This window comes from Erythrolamprus reginae, chromosome 2 (genome assembly GCF_031021105.1).
Source record: "Erythrolamprus reginae isolate rEryReg1 chromosome 2, rEryReg1.hap1, whole genome shotgun sequence".
NCBI lineage: Eukaryota > Metazoa > Chordata > Lepidosauria > Squamata > Dipsadidae > Erythrolamprus > Erythrolamprus reginae.
In genome coordinates, this window is record NC_091951.1 from 78,855,630 (window position 1) to 78,869,063 (window position 13,434).

General features: G+C 41.7%; 1 protein-coding gene across 1 annotated transcript in view; it reads right to left on the reverse strand.

Annotated features, from left to right (window-relative positions):
- The window catches only part of CELSR3 (cadherin EGF LAG seven-pass G-type receptor 3), a 121,867-nt gene that overhangs the window by 64,849 nt on the left and 43,584 nt on the right, over positions 1-13,434 (reverse strand). The window contains exon 3 of the mRNA XM_070738412.1: positions 322-544. Within this exon, the coding sequence (XP_070594513.1) occupies positions 322-544 (223 nt within the window). The remainder of the gene's footprint in view (positions 1-321; positions 545-13,434) is intronic.

Below are 13,434 nucleotides of genomic sequence, written 5' to 3' on the forward strand. Positions count from 1 at the left end.
CCCACCAAGAACTGACAAGATAGAACCTAGCTAATCATTGTACCACATTTTAAAGATGCCAGCCAGCACTTGTTAAATTTCTGCTGTTTATATTTCAGCATTTGTTTAAGAAAAGTGAAAGTTGCTAACAATTATAATCATTCTCCTAATCACATGTGGAGATGATTCGATAGAACTAATATCTTGGGAATTTTCCCCTTTCCAATATGAAAGAGAAATCTAGCTTGAAAGCCATATAATGGAGTTCAACAAGACAAAATTCAACATCATCCATTTCAGAGAAAGGCAGTTCTTACAAAGCTGCCTCCTAGGAGAACTTACGAAAGAGAAAGGCTCAGGTGGAACCTCTGGCGCAAACCTCGAAACATGACAAAAGATTTGGGAGGAAAAGAGCGTACAGATACTTCGCAGAATGGTTTTTCAAAGCCCCCAGGTGGACATTGACATTGGAAGCCCCCGTCTGCAGAGTTGGTGCAAGTGCCTCCATTCCTACACACTCCAGGAACACAACGTCCTGCCCGACTATCCACTTCACAATTATCACCTATTGGGAAAGAAGAGAAGAAATGAAATGACCAGAGGGCCTCGGAGACAGAATAAGGCCTTGGTGGGTGAGGCCTGCTCAACATTTTTCATGTCTGCGGTGCCTGTGGTGGCCTGAGCGTTCTGCCAGCAAAAATCGGCTCCCGAACTCCGTTTTTGGCCGAGACGGCTTCCTGCAATCCTCTGCCAGTGAAAATTTCCTGGCAGAGGCACCACAAGGCAATCCTTTGCTGTTTCCAGCATAGCCCCATGGGCCAGATTTAAGCACCCTGCTGGATTCGGGCCCCAGGCCTTGAGTTTGACACTCCTAGAATAAGGCAAAAACTACAGTAAAAGAAAGAACTGGGATTCCTATCCTATAAGAACATACAAACATCACACAATTACTACATTATATTCTGCTGTGTTGCGTTACATTCAGAGGTGGGTTCCTCCCGGTTCAGATTGGTTCACCCAAACCAGATCGTGCAGAATGCAGCTGCGAGAGCAATCATGGGCTTTCCCAAATATGCCCATGTTACACCAACACTCCGCAGTCTGCTTTGGTTGCCGATCAGTTTCCGGTCACAATTCAAAGTGTTGGTTATGACCTATAAAGCCCTTCATGGCACCGGACCAGATTATCTTAGGGACCGCTTTCTGCTGCACGAATCCCAGCGACCAGTTAGGTCCCACAGAGTGGGCCTTCTCCGGGTCCCATCAACTAAACAATGTTGTTTGGTGGGACCCAGGGGAAGAGCCTTATCTGTGGCGGCCCCGGCCCTTTGGAACCAATTCCCCCCAGAGATTAGAATTGCTCCCGCCCTCCTTGCCTTTTGTAAGCTTCTTAAAACCCACCTCTGCTGTCAGGCATGGGGGAACTGAGATATTCTTTCCCCCTAGGCCTTAAAATTTACGCATGGTATGTTTGTATGTATGTTTGGTTTTATAATAAGGGTTTTTTCAGTTGTTTAGTATTGGATTGTTACATGCTGTTTTTTATCACTGTTGTTAGCCACCCCGAGTCTGCGGAGAGGGGCGGCATACAAATCCAATCAATCAATCAATCAATCAAGCAGCCCCGAGTCTCCGGAGAGGGGCGGCATACAAGTCCAACTAATAAATAAATAAAATAATAATCAATCAATCAATCAATCAATCAATCAATCAATCAATAATGACCTGCTGATGATGTCATGATGACATAATGGAACCATTTCAGTCTGTGCTGGTCTGTGAGTACTGCCATTTTTTAAAAAAATATATTTGGAATTTTTAAAAAACAATTTTTTTCCCCCTTCTGAGCAGGTGCAAAAGCAAGTTTCCAGCACTATGCATGCGTCACCATCTTGCTTTTGGCTTTTAAAAAAATTCAAATTTTTTGGGTACTGCGCGTGCCATGTGGCACAAGAGGAAGCGAACCAGCAAGAAGGCAAGTTAGAATTCACCCCTGATTACATTATGTTAATATTAAAACCATGCCTTGCCATATTTGCATTTCTGGTGGGATCTCATAAATGGCCCATCATTTAGTTAAAAGGCTACATCTCATCTCTGTAAAACTACTGGGCCTACTAGGGCAGTTGTCTGAAAAGGCTATTAGATCTATATGGATTCCAGATGGCCTCTGAGGTTTTGTGATTAATCCTACCAAGCTTTCTATCAATATTCTCATTGTTACATGGAATAGAGCAGTGATGGCAAGCCTGTGGCACCTGTGTCACAGGTGGTATGCAGGGCCATATCTGAGGGCATGTAAGGCATTGCCCTTTGTCAGCTCCAGTGCTCATCCATGCTCTTGCCAGCTGATTTTCAGCCTTCTTTTCGGCTGTTTTCGCTCTCCCCATGGCGAAAACAGGCCAATGGGCCAACAAGAAGTTCACCTGTGTGCTCAGCTTTCTTTTTGCTGTCAGAGGTCTTCAGGAATTTCTTGGGCTTTGCACAGTTGCAGCCAAGCCTCTCACGCCTCGGCCCATTTCTTTTGCTGCTGGGAAGGCTTTTCTGAAGGCTTATGTAGCTGATAACAGAGCTATGGATCAATCTGGAGCTCTGTTATCAGCTGCAGAGGCCTTTCCTAAACCAATAGCAGAGCCAATAACAGAGCTCCAGATTGATCCAGGCTTTCCTGAACTCTGGGGAGAGCGAAAACAGCCCAACAGGCCTAGTGGAAGTCAAGAAGCTTCAATGAGGCCTATGTGCATATGCAGGGAGGGGGTCAGCAAGCTGGAAAAGGTTCACCATCACTAGAATAGGGTATTTGATTGATTGATTGATTGATTGATTTTGTCCAATACACAATGAGGGTTTTAGTGGGTATACACATAGTAAAATACATGATAAAGGTTATAGAGAATATACTCATAGTAAAATATATCTAAGAAAGAAGAGAAGTTATAGGAATAGAACATATCAATGAAAGAATGAAAGAAGAGATATAGGAATAGAAGAAAGGTATAGGAGATATAGGAGAGCAATAGGACAGGGGACGGAAGTAATTGATATTATCACTACCAGGGTCCTCTGCAGTCTGTTTTAGAGGACTTGAGGAAATTGAAGTGATAAGACAGGAGTGTAAGGATGACAATGTGGTTCAAATTTGATAAGGCAGCATGGAGCCTATTTGAAATAATAAACTTTGATAAGATCTACAGCAAAAAAAACCCCTATTATTTCTCTGTGCTTATTGCCTGTTTGCAGCCTGTTGAATCATTTCAAGTTGGGAGAGAGTTGGTTCACACTCCAGAAATTGATCCCATGAATAAGTTAGTTGTGATATATTTTTGTGCAAGTGTGTTTGTTGGCATGAAGTCTGTTCTGGTCAGACTGTCCTGGTTGCTGCTAGTGAAGAAAAATGAATTATGGGACTGTCTGGCAACTTCTGTCTGCACCTGTCATCTGCACCTCTATAACTGTCATTTTGCACCTCTATAACTGTCTGGTTTGGTTCTGCAACCCAACAAGACCGACACAGACTTCAGAGGATAATCAGAACTGCGAGAAAAAACAATTGCTACTAATCTGCCTTCCATTGAGGACCTGTATACTGCACGAGTCAAAAAGAGGGTGGTGAAAATATTTACAGACACCTCACATCCCAGACACAAACTGTTTCAACCCCCCACCCTCAAAATGACGCTATAGAGCACTGCACACCAAAACAACTAGACACAAGAACATTTTTTTCACCAAATGCCATCACTCTGCTAAACAAATAATTCCCTAAACACTTTCAAACTATTTACTAACTCTGCACTACTATTAATCTTCTCATCATTCCTATCACCCATCTCCTCCCACTAATGACTGAATGGCTGTAACTTTGTTGTTTGTATACTTACAATTTACACTGACTGGTTCCTAATATGATTTGATGGCTTATTTGTTACCTGGACTATCATTGTGTTGTACCTTATGATTCTTGATGAATGTATCTTTTCTTTTATGTACCCTGAGAACATATGCACCAAGACAAATTCCTTGGGTGTCCAATCACACTTGGCCAATAAAATTCTATTCTATTCTATTCTATTCTATTCTATTCTATTCCTTAGTTACACTGGATCAATGGGAATTTTTGACAGCCATGTACATGGCCAAGTTGTTGTCTATTTTAACATCATTGCACAATGTAACTTATAATTTCTAGACAGAACTTGTTAGAAAATCCCTTAGTGAATATCAAAAAGACCACTCTGAGCAAAAGCAGGATATCTCTTTATCTAAAGAAAAATCAGATTCGACTTCCAAAAAAGCTTGTGTCACAACACCTTGCAGCACCAAGTTGACTTTGACTTGTGATGAAAGCTTATTATGATCAGGTACTGTTAGGATTGGATAGAGAGCCATTGGGATCTTCCATAGTGGCAGTCTAGACTGTACAGAAAAAATATACAGAAAAAGTCAATGTCATATTATGTCCATATTATTGTCCATGTGGCAACATGGATGTTACATGTAAGTACACATGGGATTACCAGCATAGATGCTTGACTCAAGGGAGTTAAGTACTTTGAAAAAGCTTGTAGTGGATCTTTTGTAAAAAGTAATTAGAGGTCAATAGTCAAACATCCACAACTGGTAAAACATTTGAAAATGTGATGGTTATCATGGAGCAAACATTGCAATTCAAGTGGGATTTCTCCTGATTGAATGGCCAAGTTTCAGAATTGGCTGCTCTCATAATGGATGTCATGGATATTTTTGTTTGAGGATTGGGTACCAGAGCTTGACACCAGATAAGGCTGTCAAAAATTTCTCCTTGCTCTACATTTTAAAGTAGATATACTGTTTTAAAAAAGTAATATATACAGTAGTGATATATTTAGTGTAGAAAATTAGGTACTCATATGTAAAGAAATTATCCAGTTAACAGCACCAGAAAATGGAATCGTGATTTCTGTATAAATTAATCTTGAGTTTTAAATCTTGGGCTTCTTCCTTCTATTATTTTAAATCAAAAATGATATACCTACCTGTGACTATTCTAACATATTTGGGTCATCAGCCCCTTGCTTACAAAAAAAATATTTTCTGGTTGGATTCCTATTTCACCAGTTTCAGGCTTCTTATACTAATGGAGAAGCTGTTTCTTTTTCAATCTTTCTTGAATTAGTGGCTTTTGATACCGTGGCATCAAGGTGTAGCATGCTGATTATACTACATGGAAAGGCGTAGCATGCTAATACCAAATTCTACTTACAGTGCTTTTGTCATCATCACTACTCTTCTCCATAAATGTAATTGTGAAAAAGTGATGGAGAGAACCATGAGATAGTTTTAAATTGTTGGGTAGTCCTAGAAGATATCCTTTTCAAAGACAATATGCAATATGACAATCAAGCTTATGACTGTATTAATGGTATGATTTGGGTCTGGCATTGACCATTAACTGTGAAACACTCATTAAAAGTTAAAGTGATAGTTTCTGGGCAACTGTATCATATGAAGTGAGGCTGTATATGGTGCAGCTAAAACTCCCAGAATTCCTTGTCATGCTGGCTAAAGGCAACTCCAATATATCTGGAGGGTATCAAATTAGGAAAGATTCTTCTATAGCCTTGCCTATATTGTCATTTGTCTGAACAGCCATGTGATGGCACTATTTACCATTTAGCATATGTGAAATTTGCAACCAAACTATCAGCATTCAAGGTGCATCATCAGTTTGATAAGCCGAACTCATCACAATCTTCACCAGTATAAGGTACAGAGTATGTCAGGTAACCTTGCCATATTTCCTTTCAATAGGAATAAAGAGTGATGGAAAGGAGTTTTCGCTCTGCAAGTGATAAATTTCAGTGACAATGACTTGTTTTGGGCCAATGGGAAAAATCAAGGTGGATTCATTTTAAGTCTAAAGTTTGATCTAGACAAAAGGAGGAGGAAGAGAAGGAGAAGAAAGAATAGATGGAGGAGCGCCCCACCGCTGGTCAGCTGGACCTGTGCGCACAGCTCCATTTCTACTACCTGGATGGCATCCCCCGCCTCGTGCGGGCAGCTGCCCATTACTGAAGTGGCCACTCAAGAAGACATGAGATTTTATGTGGTTTTAAGGTGTCTTTCAGAGCATAGAGGCCACGGTAAAAAAGGCCCACCTATTTCCAATTGAGATAATATTCTGTGAAAATTCTCCTTGAGATGTTCAGACAGGACAGGCAGAATCAACTTTGGCGTGGCGGAGCCTAGGAGTAATTATGTTAATATCAATTTCCAAAGAACAGCAGCAAGGGTAATGGGGCCAGTTAGTGTCCTGTTGATTAGCTTTTCAGAAGCACTTAGCTGAGGAAATGTGATGGACTAGATGGGCCTTTAATCAAATCATGAAGACTATTTTTCTCATGCCCTTACATTAGATCATTTCTCAGCAACCTGCCCAACACTAGCAACCATATAAAGCAGCACAGGCTCCCAGCTCTTTTTAATACCTTTATGAAAGGTGGAACATTGGGAGTAATCGCTTTCATTCCTGTCTTGTGCTTTTCTCGCCTACAGCCGCTTGCCTTACTCAGCATGATCCCACTGAGAGTAATAGAAAAGAACAGGTGATATGATCCAGAAAGGAACAGGAATTTATATACTATGATTGCATAGTCTCCCACAGCTCAGTGCATCAAAGATGTAGTAACATTTCTAAGTTTGCACCCTAGCAAAAGTGGAATGATTCCCCACTGCCCAACAGCAATCCTTCCTGAAGTGCCACTAGGTCTTATTGCTGGGTTGCCGGTTCTCCCAGGTTTACAGTGATACAGGATCTCATCGTTCCTATCATCCTTTTCCTCCCACGCAGGACTGTATGACTGTAACTTGTTGCTTGTTTCCTAAGATTTTTATTAATATTGATTGTTTCTTCATTGCTTATTTGACCCCTGTGACAATCATTATGTGTTGTGCCTCATCTTTTTCTTTTATGTACACTGAGAGCATATGCACCAATTCCTTGTGTGTCCAATTACACTTGGCCAATAAAGCATTCTATTCTATTCTATTCTATTCTATTCTAATCTATCCTATCCTATCCTATCCTATCCTATCTTCTGTCGTCAAGCGTGGGGGAACTGAGACATCTCCCCCTGCCTATGTAGTGTTAGTGCATGATATGACTGTATGTATATTTTTTATATTGGGGTTCCTGTTTTTAGATTTTTTAAATGTACAATTGCTATTTTAGATTTTAAATTATTAGATTTGTCAATACATATTGTTCTTTATCACTGTTGTGAGCCGCCCCGAGTCTACGGAGAGGGGCGGCATACAAATCTAATTAATAATAATAATAATAATAATAATAATAATAATAATAATAATAATAATAATAATAATCCTATCCTATCCTATCCAATACGATACTAAACAATTCTGAATTTGTTCCAGGTTATCTCAGTTATGTCTACTAGAGATGGCCACTTGTTAGATCTAATGTTTACTTTAGAGCAGAGGGCACATGATCTAGACACGGGAGGCATTGCCACTAATTTCTAACTGTGTTCAGATCATTTTCTAATTACAATGCTCATTACAAAAAATTCTGATCTTTGCCAGGATGATTTTTGGCCCTATTAGAACAGTCAGCCCCAGCTGCTTGACAGATCCAGATGGCTTTTGAAAATGCTCAGAGATTTTCTCAGTACTCTGCATCTGGAACAAGAAGGTTACTAGGGCACTGGATGTGACTGTTTCTCTCTTGGATGACTGACTCTGAGGGGCAACCTGGGTTTATCAAGGAGTTCCAGCAAAGGAAATAAGTGAAGAGATGATGATGGAAAAAGCAGATTCATTTCAGTCTGAATTCACAGCCAGGAATTCAGCTTTCTCCATTTTGTTCTTAATGTCTCAAGTTAGATCCATGGGGGGGGGGGCAGGGGGGATTTCAGGAAATGACAGGGAAGGAAACATGTGAACCCTTGACCCCTTCTCTAAAATGTATGACCTAAAAGCCTCTTAAGGGTTCATTATGGCTGATTTAGTTATCTCTTCATAAGGCCAATACAGGGGCAAGCCTTTTGTTCCTGTTAGTGGCAATCTCAAACTCCTTTTGACAAGGGGAGGTATAGTTTGAGAAATTGATCCCTTGTTTGCTGTTCCTCTCCAGAAAGTCCATAATTTTTCCTTGTCTGCACAGTAAATAGAGGAAATAAAATCCCAAATGATGCTTAATCTGTTCAATGATATCTCAGTAGCTGTTTGTGCAACAAACATCATTGAAATGTGTTTGCTTCACTTTCTCTAATGTTCAACATACCTACGTTCTTTCAAAATGCTAAAATGGAATAGATTCTATCTTTTAAATACAGTGGCACCTCTGTTTTTGAACGCTTCGTAGTTTGAACAAATCGGTACTCGACCAGGAAATTAGAAAAACTTTTGCCCTGAAATCCAAACAAAGATTTGGAACTCGAACACCAGACACCTGGGCTGCCAGACAGATCTCGCCTGCACTGGGTCTCTCACCTGTTTGGTGGCCCAGGCTACCCCTGCAACCGCCGCCGCCGCACATCTCGCGGCTGCTGGGCCTCTCAGCTCTTTGGCAGCCCAGGCGGCCCTTGCAACAGCTGCCGCCACAGGTCTCAACTCTGCCGGGCCTCTTACCTGTTTGGCGGCCCAGGCAACCCCTGCAACTGCCGCCGCCACAGATCTCAACTCCGTCGGGCCTCTTACCTGTTTGGCGGCCCAGGCAACCCCTGCAACCACCGCCGCCACAGATCTCAACTCCGTCGGGCCTCTTACCTGTTTGGCGGTCCAGGCAAACCCTGCAACCGCCGCCGCCACAGATCTCAACTCCGTCGGGCCTCTTACCTGTTTGGCGGCCCAGACAACCCCTGCAACCGCCGCCACCGCAGATCTCGTGGCCACCAGGCCACTCAGCTGTTTGGCAGCCCAAGCGAGCCTTGCAACTGCCGCCACCATGAGAGGCCCGGCGATGGCGAGATCTGCGGTGGCAGTGGTTGCAGGGGTCGCCTGGGCCACCAAACAGCTGAGAGGCCTGGCAGCCATGAGATCTGCAGTGACAGTAGCAGGAACACGTGTTTCAGTTCTCGACCAAATCGGTTCTAGACCATAATTCCGGAATGAATTGTGGTCGGGAACCAAGGTACCACTGTACTTTTTTGTGTTATTTTTCTCTTCCTTGAGCATTTTTAAAATACCCTATATTTTGCACCCAAAAGTTGGTGGAAATGTCTGTGCATCTTATGGAGTGAATATTGCATCACAGATCAGGCTGTGCCAGCTGGGGGACGGAGTTGCTATGGCAACATGCCTATTACCACCACTGCATATCACTGCCGCTCACTACCGCCGCTCAGTGCTGCTACCTATTAGCGTTTGGATTGGCCTCCCGGAATGCAGCCGATTAGCTGCTCCAGGCAGTGGGGATCACTGCCACCTATTGCTGCTGCCTGTTGCTGCCACCGCCATTTGCTATGAGTGGCAGCAGCAAGGAGTGGCGGTGGTGATAGCCGGGGAATGCTGGTGAAGACTCCAGCATTCCCCGGCAGAGGCAGTGCACATAGAAGAGGCAGCAATAGCGCCATTTCTGCTTGGCCAGCCCACTGATTGGCAGGGCTATGGGTGGCCAGAATCCAGCTGTCACTCAGTTGACCAGAGATGGGTGCAACACAGCTGAGCCCTGACGAACCACGTGCTGGGGCTGGGAAGCAGAGGCAGATTTTTTCCTTGTTTTCCTCCCCAAAAGCTAGGCGCATCTTACGGTCCAAAGCATCTTATGGAACAAAAAATATGGTATATATTTAGAATTAAATACAAGGTAGTTTAGAATTTAATTTGCATTTTTAAATTAGTCTACTTTGCTTTAAATGTTTTTTTGAAAACAAGTTGCACTGTATGTCTCTTGAAAAATATTTTATTTCTGTGGGTCATTTAATACAGGATTTTTTTGCTTTCCTTTTCCCACTCACTATATAGTTCTTGTTACATTAGGTTTATATTATATATATAACTCACCTGTGTTTTTATTTTGGTCGTTTAACTTTACATTTACATTTAATGCACAGTCTTTCCCATTCATGTGAAAAAATACGGAAACTGAATTGCCTTTTAAAAATACATTTACATACGTATTTGATTTTAGATTTTTTAAAATTAGAATATGCATTTTTGTAAAGACTTTCTTAGGTTTGCCCTTGAATATTCTTTTTTAAAAGAATGACTCCATCAAAACCTGTGTCTATTTTCATATCATATACTTGAAAACTTGTAGTGTTGCAGGCATTTCCTTTGATATATGCCTCTTTGTAAACAATTTCCCTTAATGTATTTCTTTTACTATGCAATTTTCTCTTGTGTATATGTTTTTGCACTTTTGTTATGATGGGGAACTACATTATAAAATACAATTTACAGAAGGGTGAAATGAATTGTACTGTACTGTACAATATATATATATTAGTTCAAAAGTTCAAAAGCAATATATATGCTACTTCAAAAAGTAAAAATTGTACGAGTGTGTTTTAACAGGCAAACCAAATCGATTTTCCTTTCTTGCTAAAAAAAAGCAAATAGCCATATCAGCAGTATATATGTCTCAAAGAAAAAAAGATATATTTTGCCTTGATACAAATTATAACATAAAATGCCATTTATATAGATAAATTTCTGGAAATATATACAGTGATACCTCGTCTTACAAACGCCTTGTCATACAAACTTTTCGAGATACAAACCCGGGGTTTAAGATTTTTTTGCCTCATCTTACAAACTATTTTCACCTTACAAACCCACTGCTGCCGTTGGGATGCCCCGCCTCCAGACTTCTGTTGCCAGCGAGGCACCCGTTTTTGCGCTGCTGGGGTTCCCCTGAGGCTCCCCTTCAGGGGAAACCCTGCCTCCAGACTTCCGTGTTTTTGTGATGCTGCAGGGGAATCCCAGCAGGGGAATCCCAACAGCGCAAAAATGGGTGCTTTGCTGGCAACGGAAGTCGGGAGGTAGGGTTTCCCAACGAGGGGAGCCTCAGTGAAATCACAGCATCACAAAAACACAGAAGTCCAGAGGTGGGGTTTCAAGGACTTCTGTGCTTTTGCGATGCTGTGATTTCACTGAGGCTCCCCTCGCTGGGAAACCCCACCTCCGGACTTCCGTTGCCAGCAAAGCGCCCGTTTTTGCGATACTGGGATTCCCCTGTTGGGATTCCCCTGTTGGGATTCCCCTGCAGCATCACAAAAACACAGAAGTCCGGAAGTGGGGTTTCCCATGGAGGGGAGCCTCAGGGAAACCCCAGCAGCGCAAAAATGGGCGCTTCGGTTGGCAAAAGGGGTGAATTTTGGGCTTGCACGCATTAATCGCTTTTCCATTGATTCCTATGGGAAACATTGTTTCGTCTTACAAACTTTTCACCTTAAGAACCTCGTCCCGGAACCAATTAAGTTTGTAAGACAAGGTATCACTGTACATTAGTTGCTTAAATCCTCTCATTATGCTTATTGTTATGGGAAGACAAGAAGATCAGCGTCATTGAGAAAGGCTAGCAGTTGAAATTCAGCGGAAACTTTATAGCACTACCCAACATTTCATTTTCAACGTTGAATTGAAATACTGGATCTTGTCAAAATTTAGAGGAATGACTGCAACCAAAACACGAGAAATAAGTACTAATAATAGGATGAAGAATTGGCAGTTTTGGTATTTAAACTGCAATCCTTTGGATTGCATTAGAGTTAAGGAATAATAAATGGAATTAGAAGTTTGCTGCTAGTTGGTAGAAATTGGGTAGGAAAGATGTATGATAGAGAAACTTTAGCTTGCAGACATCTGTACCTAGAGGATCTCAAGGGATACAAAACTAAGAGAAGAATAACAAAATTGGAAGGGACCTTGGAGGAATTCTAATCCAATCCCCTGCTTAAGGAGGAGACCCAATAACATTTCAGACAAATTGTTGCCCAATCTCTTCTTAAAAACCTCCAGTGTTGGAGTACGTGCCTTCTGGAGGCAATTCATCCCACTGTTTCTATCAGGAAATTTCTCCTTAGTTCTCTGTTGCTCCTCTCCTTGACTAGTCTCCATCTATTGGTTCTTGTCCTACCTTCAGGGGCTTTGGAAAATAGGTTGAGCCTCTCTTTTTTATCTCAACCTCTTAGATATCTAGTTCTTTTTTTCATTAAACTAGACATAACCGATTCCAGCAACCATTCTTCATATGCTTTAGCTTCCAGGCCTCTAATGTTTGTTGTTCTTTGCACTCTTTCTAGAGGCTTAACATCTTTCTCATATCATGGCAAACAAAACTAGATGCAATATTCAAGTGTGGTCTTACTAAGGCATTATAAAGTGGTATTAACACTTCACGTAATCTTGATTCTACACCTCTGTTCATTCATCCTAGGACAGTGTTGGCTTTTTGGAAACTACAGCACATTGCTGCTCATATTTAAGTGATTGTCCACCAGGCTCCAAGATCCTTCTCCCATATTATTATTGATCCAGGTCCTATCTATTCTATACCTATGCATTTTGTTTTTCTTGCCTAAATGTAGACCTTTACTTTTCTCACCACTGAATTTCATTTTGTTAGATAGGGCCCAGTGTTCAAGCCTGTCAAGATCCTTCTGAATCTTGAGCCTATCTTCTGGAATATTGGCTAGTCCTGCAAATTTGATAAATTTGATGATCGATCCCCTCATCTAAATTATTGATGAAGATATTGAAAAATATTGGGCTTCAGTGGTGCAGTGGATAGGCTGCAGTACTGCAAAGCTACTTCTGCTGATCACCGGCTTCCAGCAGTTTGGCAGATCGGATCTCAGTTAGGCTCAAGGTTGACTCAGCCTTCCATCCTTCCAAGGTCGGTAAAATAAGGACCCAGATTGTTGGGGGCAATAAGCTGACTCTCTGTAAACTGCTTAGAGAGCGCTGAAAAGCACTGTGAAGCAGTATATAAGTCTAAATGCTAATGCTAGATGCAATTCCAATAAGGAAAGAATCTGCAAAGAAATTAAGTATCAGTGATAGCTGTTTGGCAGTTTAGAGCAGTGTTTCCCAACCTTGGCAACTTGAAGATATCTGGACTTCAACTCCCAGAATTCCCCAGCCAGCTTTTGCTGGGAAATTCTGGGAGCTGAAGTCCAAATATCTTCAAATTGCCAAGGTTGGGAAACACTGGTTTAGAGCATGTAGGGAAATTGAAAGAATGAACCTCCGCTCAAATGATGTTTCCCCTAAGGATCAAGGAGGATGAAACAAAATCCAGGAGATAATAAAGACATAAAAATAAGGAGCTGTGGAGTTGAATGCCTGAAATGCCTTGGAAGGGGCAGAATGGAACAGAAGCCATCCCACCCACTGCAGCTATGTCTGCAGGGGATGGGATTGTCAGGCTTGTCAGAAATCCAATAAATAAAATAAATAACCACTTGATGAACAGTGTGTTGTAATACATGTCCTGCCCCTAAGGGTGAGGCT